The 20,531-nt window shown below is 40.2% G+C and overlaps 1 protein-coding gene across 6 annotated transcripts in view; it reads right to left on the reverse strand.

Annotated features, from left to right (window-relative positions):
• Positions 1-3,376: 3,376 nt before the first annotated feature.
• MTHFD2L (methylenetetrahydrofolate dehydrogenase (NADP+ dependent) 2 like) overlaps positions 3,377-20,531 on the reverse strand; it is a 113,642-nt gene continuing 96,487 nt past the window's right edge. For all 6 annotated transcript variants that reach the window (XM_059668554.1, XM_059668562.1, XM_059668537.1 and 3 more), the window contains one exon: positions 3,377-4,715. In XM_059668554.1, the coding sequence (XP_059524537.1) occupies positions 4,603-4,715 (113 nt within the window). In that variant the 3' untranslated portion in view covers positions 3,377-4,602. The remainder of the gene's footprint in view (positions 4,716-20,531) is intronic.

Raw genomic sequence — 20,531 nt, forward strand, 5'->3', positions numbered from 1 at the left:
CCTCTGGATCCTGCTGGATCCCACTTACACTCTCTGTAGGAGAGACTCCAATCTTCACTTCTTCAATCCTCTCTTCAGCAAGTCCTTTCTCCAATCCTGAAAAATGGGTGAGATGGGTGTTGTAAGGTGGCTTCATTGATATCTATTCATTCTTGATACACAGTAGAGCAGGTTGGAGGGAGAAAGGAGAAAGCTAAGAGCTGCAACACTCCACTACCATTTTCCCTTCCTACCACTTTGTGCCTTTTTAAATTTATTCATCTTGTTCCTCTAGTTATAAGCATCTCTGCAAGTGTCTTCACTCCCCTTCCATTTCCCTTCCTTTTCTTTCCCCTTCCTTTTTCTCTCTTCTTCTCTTATTTCCTTCCCTTTCTTTTTTTCTTGCTCTTTCACTAACTCAACCAAAATTTGATGCCGGATATTGGCAGGAAATGGTATTCTTATGGATTCAGTTGTCATTCGCTCATTTATTCATTCATGAAATATCGAATGTCTGCATCGTTCATGGTACTGGGCTGGATGTTATGATGTATGCAGGACAATAGACAAATCATGTGTGGATTCTGACCTCAAGGAACTAAAGGGAGACAAGGAAAATACATACATGGGTGTTGTAAGGGTAGGAACTGATAACTGCTATGAACGTCTACATAGACTATGAGAGCTCAGGGGTAGGACTTAAACTCTCCCAGCAGTTTCCATGGATAAGTTTCAATTGAAGTTTTCCCTAATCTATTTCTGCATACTTATCCAGTTGTATTTCCACCACTCTCCAACACACACTTTTCATTTTTAGTATGACTGTATCATATATATATATCCTATCTAATAAAAGAGAAACATGGTAATTGGCGTACGACCGATACCCTTTTCATTGGCTAATCAGGGAGATATGCAAATTAACTGTCAGCCAAGATGGCGGCCGGCAGCCAGGCAGCTTGAAACTAACATGAGGCTTGGTTGCCTCAGTGACGGAGGAAACCAACGTTCCCCGCCTGCGGCTGCAGGCCTCTGAGCGGGCAGTTTAAGAAACATTGTAACAAATACGCCCAACTTCAGCCAGCAGATTGGCAACATTGTAAGCAAAGGCCAGAAACCTACTTTCAGCCGGAGGCCTAAGAGCTGGAGCCAAGCCTCAAGCTAAAGCTGGCCCAGAATTAAAAAAAAAAAAAAAAAAAAAAAAAGGAAAAAAGGAGCGTTTGGGAGTTCAGTCACCCCCAGCCTGAAAACAGCCCTCAGCCCCTCACCCAGGCTGGCCAGGCACCCCAGTGGGGACCCCCACCCTGATCCAGGACACCCTTCAGGGCAAACCAGCCGGCCCCCACCCGTGCACCAGGCCTCTACCCTATATAGTAAAAGGGTAATATGCCTCCCAGCACCGGGATCAGCGGAGCCGTGAGGCCTCCCGGCACTGGAATCAGCGTGACAGGGGGCAGCACCCAAACCCCCTGATCGCCCTGCGGCTCTGTGTGTGACAGGGGGCGGGGCCACAACCTCCCTATCCACCCTGCTCTGTGCCTGATAGGGGGGAGCTCCCCCCCGCCCACGGGCCCTGCTCTGTGTGTGATGGGGTAGAGCCATAACCTCCCCATCAGCCCTGCCCTGAGTGTGAGAGTGGCGGCACCCCAACCCCCTGATCTGCCCTGCTCTGTGGGTGATAGAGGGCAGCACCCCAACCCCCTGATGGGCCCTGCTCTGTGCGTGACAGGGTACAGAGCCCCAACCCCCCTGATGGGCCCTGCTCTGTGTGTGACAGGGGGTTGCTCCACAACCTCCCCATCGACCCTGCCTTGAGTGTGACAGGGGGCGGCGCCCCAACTCCCCAATTGGCCCTGCTCTGAGCCCGACCAGGGGCTGCACCTAGGGATTGGGCCTGCCCTCTGCCACCCGGGAGCAGGCCTAAGCCAGCAGGTCGTTATCTCCCGAGGGGTCCTAGACTGCGAGAGGGCACAGGCCAGGCTGAGGGACCCCCCCCCCCCCGAGTGCACAAATTTTTGTGCACCGGGCCTCTAGTATATATATATATATATATATATATATATATATATATATATATATATATAGAGAGAGAGAGAGAGAGAGAGAGAGAGAGATATGCTAAGCTCATTCTTGCCTCCATATTTTTGTATTATTGTTCAATCCCAATTAATTCTGTATGGTCAGTTTTACAGACACTTTTTGGAGAAGGCAATTTACTTTTCCAAAGCTTCTGTACAAAGTCATCATATGTCTATCTTTTGTGGACTCCAAATATTTAAAAATAAAGTCATGATAACAACAAACCAATTTTATCTCCTTTATGTGTTGACAAAGGTTGCCTCCTTGACCACATTTTAATCAGTCTCCTGTGGGTCCTCTTCTTGACTAGGTCTCGACTTGGCATGCTTGGCCCAGTTTTAGAAAAGAATCTTGCTAAGTCAGTATATGGACCACCCCCATATCTGACCAAGTTTCTCATCCCCCAATTCTTTTTTTTAAAATATATTTTATTGGTTTTTTACAGAGAGGAAAGGAGAGGGATAGAAAGTCAGAAACATAGATGAGAGAGAAACATCGATCAGCTGCCTCCTGCACACCCCCTACTGGGGATGTGCCCGCAACCAAGGTACAAGCCCTTGACTGGAATCGAACCTGGGAACCTTGAGTCTGCTGCAGGCTGATGCTCTATCCACTGAGCCAAACCAGTTAGGGCTCATCCCCCACTTCTTAATATCATAGGTCATTGGCCTGTCTTTTAGCAATAATGGTAGTAAGCTAGTTTAGCAAGAGTCCCCCAACCCTTGACACCAATCAAGTTCCTCTTAATAATTTTCTATCCACTGATCCCCTCCTCCTTCTGCTCATTGGCTATAAATCCCTAGCTGTTGTCGCTGTAGTGGGAATTGCGTTCAATCTCCTCTATTGCTATAGCCTTAAATATTTCTTACCATTTTTAACAAAGATCAGAATAATTATCCTTTTACAGTATTTTAATTAGTTTCTGGAAAGGCTCACTCCTGAATTTTAGCCTAGCCATAGGGGCAAAAACCTTTAAAAAATAACCCCTCCTGCACTTTGGGGAAAGCAGGATGGGCTCAACATGACAGACTTCACCTTTTCAGTGTACATGTATTTTCGGTCATTTTGTTTTGAGAATTTGCAGCCTTAAAAATTAAAAAAGGCCCATTTCTGAAGTGCTTGTGTGAGAGCTTTGAATTTAAACTTCTGTCAGGGTTATCAGACAATGATGATCTAGGCTGATTGTGGAATGGGCCATAGAACCTTTACTTTCCTGCTTAGAAAACTTGTACATTTCTCAGCATGCTGTAAAGAAATAGATAACAAATTTATGAACAAAGAAACGTATAGATATCTTAAGGAAAAAAGAAGACAGGTATTCTTATTCAAATTGCTTTTATTATACAGTTAAAATACTATTAATCATAAACATCTAGTCTATTCTCACATAAATAATAAGTATACACATCATTAAAAACATGCATTGGGTAAGAATTATTATTGGTACATAAATGTACTGGGATTTGAGTATGAAAACAATACAATTATGTGGCTAGAGCAGTCTCAAGATACCTTCAACTGAGAGTCCCATGTATTTCCTAAATTTAAATTGTGTTAGAAGCATGGCATCTACTTTGAGAACGAAATGCTATAAGAGAAGAGGATAGAACTGTGGGAAAGAAAACAGTAGATTTTTAGTCATATTCTAATGTTTAACATTGGCACACTGTGTGTTTTACCAATAGATTTCTGCATTTGTGAAAAAACATAATTTGTTCTTTAATGAAGGCCTCACTCATAGTATGTCATATTTTCCTGATCTTTGTGGGGAAAGACCACCTTAGTTTTGTTTTATGCATTTGTTTGCTTTTGGATTTTCTATTATTCCTCAAAGAAGGCACTGTCCACATATTTTTCTAGAACAACAAAGAAATTACATGTAAACCCAATACATTCTTATTACATTTTTACTATAACAAGTAGTCATTTATCATTTCACATAATCATTATCTTCTCAAGCAGCACTGCATTTTTTGTTTTCCTTGTATATTTCTCTTTCCTTGATTAAACATTATTTATTATTAGGATGCCTCATGGGATGCATTTAGGAGATATATAAGATCAATATTTTATTTTTTATCTTTCTTTTAGCAACTTAGTTCTTTTTTAGCATATGATATAGAACTAAAATATTTAAAAATTGATCAAGCTTATGGCAAAACCTGAATTACATTTTACATGGGTGTCCATTTGGCTGACAAAATATTTGTTGAAACATATGGCATGTGATATTTAATTGTGTCAAAATATATTATTTATTATGAGCCCTTTATTGTTTTAACATTATGAACAAATACTATTCATAAAATAAATGTTACCAATATTTCCACTGGAATTGTTTTGTTTGTTTTTTCCCTAAAACTCAAAATCTGTTAGCAGGAAATGCATAAAGTTGTGTGAATCCTCTGATCCACAGTGATTCCATCCATGAAAAAATAAATACAATGTAGAAATAAATAGCTTTGTAGTAAAATAGAAAGGAATTTCCCCCTTGTCGAGTAAATAAATAGCATGATTTCAGCTTGCTTCGTTCTTTCATGCGACCTAGTCAATGACTTTCTTAGCCGCCAGGAGTGTGTTCTTTAGAAGCATGGCCACCGTCATGGGTCCCACGCCTCCTGGAACTGGAGTGATGAAGCCAGCCTTCTTCTTCACAGCTAATGGAGGAAACACAACGTACTCTTTACTCTTACATTTTCTGGGAGTTTATATTTTTAAACATACTGAACTGTTAAAAAGATCAACTGAGGCACTAAAAAACAATGTAAGTTTATTTGAGCATTTATCGATTGCAATTGGGCAGCGCCAAACCGGAAGTGGTTAGGAAGCTCCACTGACAGGAACTCGGGAGAGGCTTTTTGTTTGTTTAAAAAATTGTGTTTGACTTTTCAATTACAGTAGACATGCAATATTATGTTAGTTTCAGGTATACCACAAAGTAATTAGACATTCATATAACTTATGAAGTGATTGGGCAGAGACCTTCATAGAGAAAGGGGGAAGCAAATTCAGCAAGTTATTGATGGATAGAACTTTGAGTCTAGCTGGATTTTTATGATTAGAGGTCTTTAGGTTTGTACTTCATAACTTGAGTTCATTGATAGGCTTAGATTTGTGTTTGCTTCCACGGGCTGCCATGGCATTAGAGCCACCTCAGCCTACTGGCCTCCTTATTTAATTAACTTAACAGAATACTGTAGATTTTTCTGCTTTACACATATAACTTAAACAAAACAACTTCAAATTATTTTTATAATAAAGTAGGCTATAATACACACACACACTTAGACAAACACTCCTGTGTACGATATCTAATGTGGAAAGAATACGTCTTTAATGCATAACCTGATATTATTAAACACATGCTATTTAGATGTATAGCCTTTCACAAGTTGGCTCATATATACTTCTACATCAATCAAAATCAGCAGATGTTTTCTAGATCTTAAGTATTATTTTTGTACAATTTATATTGCCTTCTTGAAATATGGCTTATAAAATTTATATTTACCTTATTTGAAATATAGTATCAGAGGGCAATAATTCTTTAAAATCATAGGAAAAGCAAAGGAATAATGTTACTTGAAGAAAAGTCCAAATAAGTTTAAAGACATCACATACACACAAAAATCCAACTAGTGTGTATTATAAATCTTCTTATGATATGTAACGAAGTAAAGATAAGAATACTGTGATACGGAAGGTAATATTTTAGTTTTCCAAAATGACTCTCTACATGAAGCCTGCCCTTGCCATACTTCCATCCCACCCTATGCTGTACTAGTAAAAGCCCTACACTAGGTCCAGAACCATTCTATAAACAGCTATGAATTATGAGTCCTTTGTTCTCACTATTCCTTCTATCTGGAATAGTCTTCTACCATATCCAACTAAGAGACACTTTATTAGTCTTTAAAAGCCAATAAAATGTCACCTGGTTCTAATTTTTCTCAAAAATTCACCCCTCCACCATGGAGCTCCACTATGTACGTTTGCAGGAACTTTACAGCTACCCCCATCATGGAATTCACACTTTGCTGCCGCTCCCTTCACTAGACACCAGGACTTAGAAGGCAGAACCAAGTCTTTGTGGTGGTGGAGGTTGTCATTTCAATCTTCGAACTTCATGCACATGTTAGGTATTCATTACATTTTGATAAAATGAACTAAGTAGCCCTTGAAATTTAAAATCTAAAATCAATTTGCAGGAATATGTCAGTGCTGTTGATTGGATGCAAGCAATATCAAAATAATTTAGCTCAAGCTAATTTCCTGGAAAATTCAAACTACTCATTTTTCCTGAGGGTGACAAACTGCATTTTTCATTTTCCAATAAACTGACGTGATGACATGAATAATGCCACCCAAGACCTTTCTATATGATTGAAGAAGCAATGCCTTCAAATATTTTAGCAGGTCTGTAGCAAAAAAGTACTATATAGACTACTACTACTATTTACACTGAAAGTGTATAAAATCATTGATTTGTAAAACACTAACTTTGAAATATTAATAGATGAAAATAAAATACTGAATAATATGGTAAATTAATAATCAAATACAAATTAAATCTTCAATAGATAACAAAATGATTTATTTCACAATTGAAAGGTAAATAAAAGCAAGGTTGGCATGGTTGAGTGCCAATCTATGAACTAGGAGGTCACAGTTTGATTTCCAGTCAGGGCATATGCCCGAGTTGTGGGCTCAATTCCCAGTGTGGGGAATGCAGGAGGCAGCCGATCAATGATTCTCTCTCATCATTGATGTTTCTATCTTTCTCTCCCTCTCCCTTCATCTCTGAAATCAATAATTTTTTAAAAAGGTAGATACAATTGATTATCTCAGGGAATCTATTGTGGGTATGAAATCATTTTTATATAATTTAATTTTCAACTTTGAAAAGTAAAGTGGCTTTAAATTATGTATATGTTGAAAAAATAAATAACCATAGCTACTATCAGTTGAGCCCCTACTACTTGCCAATAACTTTCTATACATTATTTTAATAATATTTAAATATTATTTGATTTTAATAGATGAGGAAAATGTGTTCACTGAAGTCACTGACTTACTACTCTCTTGTAGAGACACTGTTCAAAGCCAGGTTTGAAAAGTTCTATGATTGCATCATTCCACCCCTTCCCAGTACAATTGTATTACCATGACCTGAACAAATGGAAAAGTCCCAAGAAAGGCTCATGTGCCAAAAATGAACTGCTTTCTTAAAGGGTTAGGAGGACATCCTGAAAATAGAAATAAGAGGAAAAAATTCTAGTCTAGTAGTTTTCCTGCATTTTTACTATAGGTGCTCATAGCTTATCATCTTTGGCTTATATCTAACACTTCAAGTTATACAGCAGGCTCAGCGGTCTGCGTTGCTTTCTTCCTGGATGTCAAGACAGATAAAGCACTGGTCTGCTTAGGTGTCATGACCCTTCTTTACCAAATTACATTTTTCATAACATGGTTACTATCGCATTCTTGTGCTCAAAAAGTAATCTTTGTGGGGAAGGAAGAGGGAATGGACATGAGCTGTTTTCTGAAATAATACCTGCCCAAAATGTGTAGCTTGGTTTTTGCATTTTCCCACAATTTACTGGTAGGAACTAACACACATTTATCCTGTCCTACCTATCACTTCATAGAATTAGACTATGTGATGGGTAATGAGTTTTCACCTGAACCAGAGTAGGGCTTCCCTGGACATCCATAAGCATTTAGCAACAACAGAGCCTTGTAGATTATTAATGAGGCAGAAGTTTTTATCACTGTGAATACCCCTGGTTACTCAAATACTTGTTTCAGATGTATTTTATCTTTAAAATAAAGTGAATAGATATGAAAATGAAATTTGTACATAATCCTGAAAGGCAGACAGTAATGAATTTGATTAAAAACATATCCTATATAATAAAAGGCTAATATGCAAATTGTCTCCTCGATTGGGAGTTCAACTAGGAGTTCGACCAGGGGGCGGGGCTGGCTGGCCAACTCCCCACAGCCCCTTCCCCTGTCTGGCCCGAATGGCCAGACCTCACCTGTGCATGAATTCGTGCACTGGGCCTCTAGTATAATATATACAAGGTCTTCATTCCTTTGGATTTGATTTTCATGGGAATCTATGTCTGAGAAGGAAATACAGAGATGGGCAAAAATAGGTTCACAGTTGTTCATATGGAAAATAATATAATTAATAAATAATAATGCAATAATAAACTTGGTGTTTTGCATACTCACAGCTATAAACCTAGTTTTGTCCACATCTGCTTAAATTGATGTGCTGCTGGCTAGTCTTACTGCATTCTTTGTCTATTTATATAAGGAGTAGGATATGGAAGTGATTTCTCAGGAAAGATAGGGGATTATCATGGGCAAATGCCAGTAGGTACAGATGCCAATGCTTAAAAAAATTCTCTAGTCTAATGATTTTGCATAACTATTTCATAGCTGTCTTAAGTGATGAGTTTATAAAGTATCAGAGGTGGTTTATGACTAAAATTAGTCATGTGAGAAAGAGTTAAATTCAATACATGTTTGATACTCTAAAAAGCATCTTCCCCAATTGTATGTGCAAGAGAGTAAGTTAACAAGCATTACTTCTCCAGAATAACCTTTTATTGGCCGGTCTCTCCCTGAGGGCAGACAAGGGTTTGTACCTGCTTATAGAAGTTGATGCTTTTAAAGATTAATCCTATAATGTGTGGGCAAAAGTGTTCTATATGCTCCATTGAAAAGAAATACAGAAGCATTTTAAGGTAGTAATTTCCTTCAGAGACTTCCTGTGAGTGTGTCTAGGTGTAAGGGAGTATATGTGTGTTTTAAGGAAAATGCCCAAAGTTCTGTTTATATGTGAATCAGGTGTTAGACCTTGATTGATATCAGCACTTTTATAAGAGACTCATGAACAGTATTATAAAAACCAGGGTTAAATTCAATTTCATAAAGTCAACATAATTTTAAAGTCACTAAAACTCTTAAGCAAATAAAACAATCATCAAATCCTATTATCTGCCTGGAACTTGCTCTAAGGAATGAGACTTAGATGGAAATGACGTGGCCATGTTTAAAGCAGGTTCCCCCCAAAAAAAAGAAGAAGAAGAAGAAAAAAAAGATTATTTTGAGGAAAAGCAATAATTATCTTGACAATTTGAATGACCTCTCTGTGAACTTTAGACCCTGCAAAGTAAATTCTATAGATTTCACATGGTCAAACTCAAATTTGAAGACTTGGAATAGAAAGAACAGTAAAGTCACAATGCCAATGGGATGTTCATGTAGAGATTGGAGATATGTGCAGTCATTTTTTATAATCCATTATAATAGTCTCTTGGTTTCCAGTCTCTACCATATTAGACATATAACCTGCAGCCAGATTTAGTCTTTAAAACACAGATTAGATCATTTCAGTTTATATATATTGGATGAATCTTCACTGTCTCTAGAATAAAATATAAATTCTCTGTCATGGTAATTAAGATCTTTAATAGCCTGGCCCTGCATCTTGTTTTGCATTATTTCCTAACCCTTGCATATTTTCCTAACTCAATTACTCTCTGTTCCCACACAAGCTACAAACCAGCCCAGATAGATTTATAGCAAAGGTTCCTTGAGAACAGCCATAGTCACTGTCCCTTAGAACTTAGTCTAGTTGGGAGATGCATATTACAAATACAACGAATTAAATAACAGTTGATCTAGGCTATGAAATGTGCTACAAACGAAATGTTCACTGCATTGTAAATGTTAGAAGACCTAACTGAGCCTGAGCTTTGTATACACATGTGGGGTTTATCTATGTCAAGTTCAGAAATCTGATGAATCAAACTTTTCCCAGTGAAATGGAGACGTGAGGAGTAGACCGTGCTTCTGGTCAGGGAACAATGTTAGCGATGAAGGTGGAAAGAAGCTTCTTGCAGGTGGAAGGTAGCATGAACTCCTGGAAACACGCAAGAAGGCCAGTGTGATTGACACATAGGAGCGAAGGGGAAGAGTTGCAAGAGATGACAAGGAAAGGCCAGTTCATGCAGAGACTAGCAGATAATGTTGAACATTTTGGATATTAAGAGCACTGGTTAAAGTATTTACATATTTATAAATATTCTAAGGCAGGATAAGATCAAACTAAACTCCTGTTCTGTTTTTGCATCTTTCTTTAATGAAGTTAGATTATCATCTGGGGTAGAGGGAATGAGGAACACAACATAAAGTGAAATGTGCTAAGATTGAAATAAGTTCTGGCACTTGTATGAGCACTTCAAAGAGGAACAGAAATCAGATATATGGGTCAGAGAAATATTTGTAAAGTGACAGAAAAGTTTCAAGATCTCATGGATGCCAGAGGGAGTAAGAAAGAAGCGAATGCAATGCAGACACAGTGAATAGTAAAAGTGAAGGAGGTTTGGACATAACAATGAATCTTATGCAATAGAAGAGCTGAAATAAGTTCATTATGACCAAAGAATACGGTGAAAAGAGAGAGTAGAAAGAGATGGAGCTGAGATGAGGTCATGGCTGCATGACCCCGAAGTGAGGGCTTTGGAGTTACTACAGCTGTATTACTGTGTTCAAGGTAAATACATTTTTAAGAAAGTCTTCTGTGAATGAATTTGGTCATTTATATCCTATATAATAAAAGCCTAATATGCTAAGTGTCCAACCGTTAGTTCAACTGTTTGTTCGACCATTTGACCAGTCACTATGACGTGCACTAACCACCAGGGGGACAATGTTCCGACTGGTAGGTTAGCTTGCTGCTGGGGTCCAACAGATCGGGACTGGGAGAGATGGGCCAGACACGACCTGGAGCCCTCCCGTGATCCCTTCTCGGCCCTGATCGTACCCCAGTGGGGTCCCTCCACCTGACCTGCATCTTCTTGCAATTTAGGACCCCTCAGGGAGAGCTGATTTCGGCCCAATCCCCGCAGGCCAGGCCGAGGGACCCAACCAGTGCACAAACCTGTGCATCAGGCCTCTAGTATTTAATAATAGCAAGTTTTGCAAGATGAGAAATTGAATAGAAAAATGAATACTAAACAACTTTCAGAAGAAAATGAAAATAAAGAACTCATGCTGCATTTTTGTAAAGTTTCAGGTTCTTGTATGTTATTAAATTTTTATTCAAGAAATCATTTTTCAGCCTGGAATATATATCTAATCTTTGTGTTCCCTTTTATCCACTATGTGGACAGCTATTCTTTTTCATGTTATTGACTTCAGATTTCTAAAGGAAAAAATTAAGAAAGAATTAGCTTGACATCATTTTATTATTCTTACTTGATGACAGGCACTATTCAATATCAGGACAAGAACTATAGTTTAGGAGAAGTTATTAATTTTAGGTGATGGCAAGGATGATGGAAGAAACTAGGTGTTCAGTGTTCATCTGTGCCTCCAAAATCCAGGGGTGACACATGGTTACAAGGTTTAGAAATATTACTCATAAAGAACACTCACTAACAGAAATATAAGGGACATTAAAACGCCCTTTCACAGTTTTGATAAGAAAAAGGAAGAAGTATGTGATCATGAACCTTTGGCCCTGACAACCCATGCTTCATGACAGGTGTCTCTGGCTTGTGTGTTCCATGCCATTATTTTCTCTGGAAACTTTATGTTCCCAAGTTCTCAGGGCCTGGGCTTAATAGTGCAAACTCTCACCAAAGTGCTTTCTTTGTTAAGAAAACTCACTGATTCTCAGACAGATAGTGCATTTCTGCATCAGCACAGTATGTACCCAGAGGTCCCAAATAATGGAATTTCCAGGTGTATCTAAACAGAATTAATTTTGCTAATACAATTTACAACTTGTATATTCTGGCAAAGTCAAAGAATATATTTGTGCTTCATACATCTATTTCTGGGTGGAGGAGGAGGAAGTGATGTCTCAAGTCTCTATAGGAACATTTCATTTCCCTTTGTATTCTGCCCAGCTGTCACTTTGAAGGAAGTTCTCTATGGCCCATGTCAGATTTCCAACAATGCTGCAACTCCCTTTGAAAACCAACTCCCTTCCCCAAAAGGAAAAGGGATGATTCCTTACCCATGGCAAGGCAGAAGAAGAAAAGTTTATTGTTCCTCTCATGTAAATTTCCGCCTCCTAGTATATATGTGTAATTGTCTAAATTAAATGCTTGGAGAATTTTCCCATGCTTCTAAACGCAGGCCATTTAAGGCATGACCTCTTAAACATATCCAGTACAGTGAAGGGGAGACAAGCTTCAGGAGAATGAAGTGCATGAATATCAACCAGAAAAACCTGTCTGGCATAGGTCTACAGAAATAGTATGACTCAGGAGGTAATATGGAAACCACTCCACTTTCTCATGTGGTTGATATAAAAATGACACTTAAGAGCATGATAAGCCAGAGGGAGGAAAGAGCTCCTGGACAAGTGAATGGCTCACCACTGAACTCTTGCAAGGCAACAAGAATCAGGTGCCCTAGAGGCAATTTACTATGCTCTCTCTTGCATTTATCTGATTGCCTGATTCCTGGGGTTTCTGTAAGATTTCCACATATATTAAGGCATTCATTATCATGACCCCCTGTGGTGCAGTAATGGGATTGGCAGGATTAATGCCCTAATGGGGTACAAGAGTATGACATTTGGATCCACATTTATATACCAACTAGAGGCCCAGGGCACAGATTTGTGCACCAGTGGGGTCCCTCGGCCTGCCCTGTGCCCTCTTGCAATCTGGGACCCCTTGGGGAATGTTGGAGAGCTGGTTTTGGCCTGATTCCCACAGGCCAGGGCGAGGGACCCCACCGGTGCACAGGCACCGGGCCTCTAGTATGCATATACAATCTTTGGTTAATCTCTTCCTGCCCTCTCCCCTCTCCTTCCCTCTGAGATTCATCAGTCTATTCCATGTTTCCATGCCTGTACATTGAACATATACCCCCTGAAGGTCAATGTGCATCACTGCTACAGGTTGAATGGTCGAATGGTCATATTGGCTTTTATATATATACTAGGGGCCCGGTGCACGAAATTCGTGCACTGGGTGTGTGTGGGGGGGAGTGTCCCTCAGCCCAGCCTGCCCCCTCTCACATACTGGGAGCCCTCAGGCGTTGACCCCCATCACCCTCCAATCGCAGGATCGGCCCCTTGCCCAGGCCTGATGCCTCAGCCAGAGGCGTAGACCCCCATCACCCTCCGATCGTCTGATCGGCCCCTTGCCCAGGCCTGACGCCTCTGACAGAGGTGTCAGGCTTGGACAGGGGACCCCCATCTCCCCCTGATCACTGGCTCTGGCCCCCACCCAGACCTGAGGCCTCTGGCCCAGGAATCATGCCTGGGCAGGGGACCCCCATCTCCCTCTGATCGCTTGCTCCACCCCCAGCCCAAGCCTGACGCCTCTGACCCAGGCTTCAGGCCTGGGCAAGGGGACCATCATATCCCCCCAATCCCTGGCTCCGCCCCCCACCCAGGCCTGATGCCTCGGCCAGAGGAGTTGACCCTCATCACCCTCCGATCACCAATCACCAGATCGGCCCCTTGACCAGGCCTGAGCCCTCTGGCCTAGGTGTCCGGCCCGGGCAGCGGGGACCCGCAGCTGCAGCGGCCCCGCGATCATGGGCTCCGCTTTAGGCCCAGGCAAGGGACCCCTAGCTCCCGGGACTGCCAGCTTTGACCGTGCCCAGCTCCCATCGCTGGCTCCACCCCTACTTCCTGCTATCACTGGCCAGGGCAGCAAAGGCGCCTGATTCTCTGATCATGGCTGGGGGGCAGGACAAAGGCGGCCCCAGGGCCGCCTTTGTCCTGCCCCCCAGCTCTTAGCTCCCCCCTGGGTTTCTGATCACTGTCAGTGGCAGGGGGCTTCTTCCTGCTTTCCCTTTCACCTCCCCGCATTGTGCCTACATATGCAAATTAACCGCCATCTTGTTGGCAGTTAACTGCCAATCTTAGTTGGCAGTTAACTGTCAATCATAGTTGGCAGTTAACTGCCAATCATAGTTGGCAGTTAATTTGCATATAGCCCTGATTAGCCAATGAAAAGGGTATCGTCGTACACCAATTACCATTTTTCTCTTTTATTAGATGGGAGGATATAGATTGTTTTGGCCTCATTAGGCTGGTGATCTGTACTTACAAATAGTTCCTTCCCCTAGTTCCCATGCTATCTGTATGTGTAGGGTGGCTAAGCAATTTTTTTTTTTGCTTTAATTACTTTTCTCTTTATAGTAAATCAAATAGATATATATCTAGTTACCTGCTTCACAGATGTGAATACATACAAATACTGCTCACACCACATAGAAGGCGTTCAGTGGAGCCAAATAACAAATCAGTAACGTCATGGAAGTTCGAAATTTCTTTTCATGAACTCTATGATCCACTAGTGGAACCTCCTCTCTGACAACGGAGGCTGCTGGGTATCACTGCCAGTTTCTATTTTGGAAATCAGGAGTAGTGATCACTGCTATGATATTTCTAGTACTCTATCAAAATGACTGCAAATATCTTTCTTTCATTACTTTCTTAAAAAAACAAAATCATCATTTACTCCTATCATTCTCTCTAATCCATTTCCTTCAAGCCAATGAATATTCCTATTCTATGGTAGAAAATCTGTAAGCTACATAGTCTGTTTGGAGTATCCTCAAAATCCCCTGGCAGAGCCTTGATCTCAATAGTTATCATAACCCAAGATACTACAACATAAAATTTCCCTCTCATAGATCTTTGTATTTTAATATGAGACCCTGAGAAACAACTGCAAAAAAAATCTCATCATAAAGTATAAGAATAAAAGGACCTGCAGGGGCTCAGGCACTTCTCTTGTTCTTGTGGATGCCCTTTTTGTGCTCCAATTTTAACTCTTCACTGTAAGAGTATATCAGTCAATGTTAAATATATTATACTGCTCTGGAAGGTGAAGCTCGGCTGGTTGGGTGTTGTCCCATGCACCAAAAGATTGCTGGTTTGATTCCAGCTCAAGGTACATACCCAGGTTTCAGGCTCAATCCCCAGTAGGGGGCATGCAAGAGGCAGCCGGATGATGTTACACTCTCACATTGATGTTTCTCTCTCTTCCTCTCCCTCTCTTTCTAAAAATCAATAAACTATTCTTAAAAAAAAAAAGAAAAAAGACCTAGACTTCATAATGAGCATCTTGTCCATAATGAGCAACAATGGAGATAGTTTGCTCACTGATGACAGGGATCTTGTAGTGACTATCAGTGGCTCTACCTGTTTTGTGAAATGACCTGTATGGGTATTATGACCACAGTGTCAGTAACAGCGTCTCTAACAGAGGCATTTGCAAATTTCCATCAACTTTTTCAAAATGATTGGGCAAGATCACTTCTGGGTTTAAGTGTTAGGTCTTCCCTTATACCAAAGCTGGACTTTTGGGCTACCTTGTAATCATCTACCATAAATAGTTGATATTTTGAGTCAAACTGACCAACTATATTATTATGAACTCAATGTTTGTGTCCCTCCAAAATTCATATGTTGCAATCCTAATCTCCAATGTGATGGTATTAGGAGGTGGGGCCTTGGGTGGTGATTAGGCCATGAGGGTGGAGCCCTCATGAAAAGGATTAATGCTTTTTTTTTAAAGACCCTAGGGAGCTCTCTCACTCTTTGTGCCATGTGGGGATAGAATGAGAAGTTAGCTGTCTGTAACCCAGTTGTGGCTCCTCACCACCACCTGACTATGGTAGCACCCCGATCTTGGACTTCCAACATCCCCAACTATAAGAAATAAAAACCTATTGTTTATGCTGCTCAGGCTATGGTAATTTACTATATCAGGCCAAACTGACTAAGACATATATCTATATATAAAAGCCTAAGCAACTGGCCAACCAGCTGACCAGCTGTGCAGCCAGTATTTATGATGCACAATGACCACAAGGGGGCAGATGCTCAATGCACAGGCATGAAAACATGGAACAGACTGATGAATCTCAGAGGGAAGGGGGGAGGGTGGGAAGAGATTAACCAAAAATCTTATATGCATACTAGAGGCCCAGTGCATGGATTCATGCACCGGTGGGATCCCTCAGCCTGGCCTGCGGGGATTAGGCTGAAACCTTCTCTCTGACATCCTCCAAGGGGTCCCAGATTGCGAGAGGGCGCAGGCCAGGCTGAGAGACCCCACCAATGCACGAATCTGCACCGGGCCTCTAGTCATCAAATAAAATGATTAACACTGAAAACTGAGTTGGTAGGGAGTAAGTTTAATTTTTGGGTTTTGTTTTGTTTTGTTTTGTTTTGTTTTGTTTTGGTTGTGTGTTTTTTTGTTTTTACAATATCACAAATTAATAGTTCTGTAAAAGTGATATAGTTAAAAAATAGTCCCATGTCCTTAGATTTTGGTAATAGGCTCTTAGTTTTCCATCTTGTACAACACACACTTGGGAGTAAATAGTGCTGAAAATACTTCAAAATAAGCTTGTTTTAACATGTAATCTAGAGAATATAAATTCTGTGAGGCAGGGACTATGCCTGGTACCTTGAAGGTGTGTTGGATGAGAAATATGTGTTGAGTCAATCAACAATGACTCAATGTATGTATCATTATTAGATCTGGGTTGCTATAGATTAATACTTTGTTTAATGTTACCTTGAGTAGGAGTTTTGTTGACATTAAGGCAACTTTAAAGAATTATCTCTGTAAGAGTAATACTTGACATTTATAAGTGCAGAGGATGGTCATACAAATGACCAATGATCTGACTAAGATGACTGAGAACTGATGTGGGATGGAGATACAAAAGAAATGCAGGGCAAGAAGTTTGCCTTACAGAGGCATAACGTATAGTAGGGAAGAACTAAGTAAAAGTTCAAGGTAGTAAAGGGTTAAGAGCAAAATGAGTAAGTTAGATGGGATCTGCTTAGGAGTTAGGAGAAGATGGGGATAAGTATGAGTCTCTTAAGTTGATTCATATGACTTTTGGGTAAAGAACAGACTTGATGTAATTACACAGAAGAGAGCTGAGGCCAGAAAAGTAAAGAAGAGCAGGGTGGTAACTGAAATGTGAAGTTATATATTTCTAGATTAGTACTATAGTGGGGATGGAGAGAAAAGGTGAGTAGTGTGTACATACATAAACACACACAAACTATTTTCTACCAGCCATATGCTTAGCAAGTTGCATACATCAGCTCATGTGAGGTGATTATTTCATTTAATCTTCACAACAACTTTTTAAGATAGGTATTATTACCTCAGTTTTCAGATGATAAAATCAAGTCTCAGAGAGGTGAAGTGATTTGCCTAATTGTTTTAAGCAACAGAGCTAAGCTTGAAACCTCAGTCAGCCTGACTCCATAATCTTTTATGAAAGGTTGGACATAATATAAAAAAGCATGGAGTGAAAGGTAACGCTTAGGCTTCAAATGTGGAGCACTGTGCATATACAAGACAGCTAGAAGCAACTGTACTAAGAGAAAATATAGATGAAAACTGCTTTAAGAGCACTCCAGGTGCTTTAGTTCCATTTCTAGTACTTTCTCAGAAACATAGTACTAGGCTTCCACATAATTTTAGATCCTCTTCTGTCCTCATGTTTCTACTATTGGGTTTCAAATTTGAGGAATAAATATGACCAAATGAAGTCCCAAATTATAGGGTCCCTTTTGCTGTAGGAGAGGTTTCCTGTCCAGTGGAGATCCTTTGGAAGGATGCAAGGTAAGGCTCCAGCTATTCTGGCCACAATTGTTATAATATTATACTTTACTCATTTAACATGCAATGCTGGGCCTACTATTGAGTATGAAAGACTTTCTGTAATTTTTTCTTCCTTGCCTTTGATCTGCTGTTCCCTCTACCTGAAAAGAGTCCCTTTTCCCTCTGCCAATTCTTTACGTAATTACACATACTTAGGTGAAATTCACTGATCCTTTCAGACTCATCTCAAAAGGATTCTAGAATTGCCACCTTCCCTCTTGTGTATTTGAAAATTCTTAAGAGTCATACTTGATTCTTCTCTTTCTTTTTTATCTAATCATTTACCCAATCATTCTAACTCTCCTTTTAAATTGTAATACCATCTAACCACGTCTTAACACAGGCATCCATTACCAAGCTCAATTTGGATAATTTCTTATTTGGATAATTACAATAGCCTCCTAATAGGTACCCTATCTATACCCTTACTTCTCTACCATCTATTTGCTATTCAATAGCCAGTGATCCTGCTAAAACACAAGTCCACTGTTATTTTTCCCTCAAAAAATCCTCTAGTGGCTTTCCATTGCACTTAGAAAACCCAAATTCTTTTCCATGGTCCACAGGCCCCACATGATATGGCACCCCTGCTGCTACCTCTTGAGCTCCACCAGGCATGCTGCTCCTCGAGGTCTTCACTCTTGTTGTTCCAGATGCCTGGCATGCTCCTCTCCCACATATCCACACGTCTCTCTCCCTCATTTTGTTCAGGTCAGCAGTAAGCCTTCCCTGACTACCCTTTCTAAACAACCTCACTCCACAATTTTCTAACCCCCCTCATTTTGTTTAATTTTTGTAACACTAAACATTGCCTAAGATATTATATTAATATGTATGTATTTATTATTTGTCTCCTCCAATTAGAAGGTAAGCTACCCGTGGGTAAGGATTTGCCTATTTAGGTCACTATTGTGTCCCAAGTGCCTATAACAATGTCTGACACATAGCATCTTCCCACCCCTTCCAGTATTCCAGTCACAAGCCCTGCTCTGGCCTCTAGGGATTCCTGAGAGGGCCTTGGGCAACCCCTCCTCTTCCCACTGTCTTCCTCAACTCTATTTGCAAAAGAGTGTTGTGAGAGGTCAGAGGAGCCCCTGGGCCTCTACTGAGCTGGGAATTATGGTTCAGGAAGAATTTGCTAATAGGAGTGGGCTCAGCTATGTGTCCCCTCCAAGGCTTGGGGTGTCTCATTTCTCGTACAGTTTCCGAAAAGAGTGAGTTGTAGGACGGTGAGTAGACAGACAGACTAGCTCAAGGTCTGTGCCTTCTCTTTTCCCCTCATTTTCCAGGGAAGCTGGGCTAAGGACCCTCTTTTCCTCCCTCTCTAGGACCGCCCCTTTTTATCTACACATCCCTCTCCAAGTTCAAGCAGACTCCATCATGAAAACTGATCTTCCCAGTTGTTCAGTTGAGCTGGTCCTGGTCCTGCATCCTTCTATCCCCTGAGGCCTAAAGGGTGAGGTGAGCCAGCTCCAGGAGGGCACTGTCCATGAAAGGGTGCCCTGCAAGTAGCGGCACACAGAGCCTCACAGGAGGACCCAAAGGGCACACAGGGCATTGAAAAGCAGAGAACCAGGAGAGACAGACTCTGTCCTTATCCCTGCCCCCACTTTCCCAGCATGAAGCTAAAATCCTGTGCAGTGTCGGTTTTTAAAATTAAGATAGAACACTGTGTTAAGTTTAAGGTGTATAACCCATTGATTTGATACATTTACATATTGCAATTATATCATGGCACATAATTATCATGAGAACAATTGAGATCTAGTCTTTCAGCAAATTTGAAGTTTATAATATAGTATTGTTGACTACAATCATTATGCTGTGTTTTATATCTCTAAAACTTATCTTCTAGTTGCAGGTTCATACCATTTAACATCTCCCAAATCCACCTACCTCCAGGCCCTAGTAACCACCACTCTATTCTGTTTCTATGATTTCAGCTTTTTTAGATTTCACATATAAATAAGACCATGCAGTATTAATCTTTCTCTGGCTACTCTCACTAAGCATAATGCCCTCAGGGTCCATCCATGTTGTCACAAATGGCAGGATTTCCTTCTTTCTCATTGCTGAATAATATTCCATTTTATCTATCTCTATCTCCCTATCTATCTATTATCTATCTTATATCTTCGTTATTTCATTCATCCATCAAAGGACACTTAGAGTGTTTCCATATCTTGGCTATTGTGAACAAGGCTGCAATAAACATGGTAGTGCAGATATTTTTCCTATATCCTATTTTCATTTCCTTTGGATATAGGATATACAACTACCATTTAATCAAGAAATAGGAAAGCTGGATCATACACTCAACATATAGGAATATGTTGTGTTTCTGTAAAATAACAATGAAATATATGAAAATGAAATAAAGAAAACTATCCCATTTACAATGGTATGAAATACAATAAAATACTTAGAAATAAATTTAACTAAGAAAATGAAAGATCTACACAGTGAAAACTACATGACTTTAATGAAAGCAATCGAAGACACAAATAATGGAAAGATAGCTCATGCTCATGGATTGGTAGAAGTGGTACTGTTAAAATGTCCATACTGCCCAAAGCCATCTATAGATTTAATGCAATCCCTATAAAAAATTCCAATGGTATTTTCCACAAAAATTGAAAAAAACAATCCTAAAGTTTGAATGGAACCATAAAAGACCCAAAGTAGCCAGAGCAATCCTGAAGACAAAGAACAACACTGGATACATCACACTTCCTGATTTCAAACTACAAAGCTACAGGAATCAAAACAGTATAGTACTGGCAT

This window comes from Myotis daubentonii, chromosome 1 (genome assembly GCF_963259705.1).
Source record: "Myotis daubentonii chromosome 1, mMyoDau2.1, whole genome shotgun sequence".
Taxonomy (NCBI): Eukaryota; Metazoa; Chordata; class Mammalia; order Chiroptera; family Vespertilionidae; genus Myotis; species Myotis daubentonii.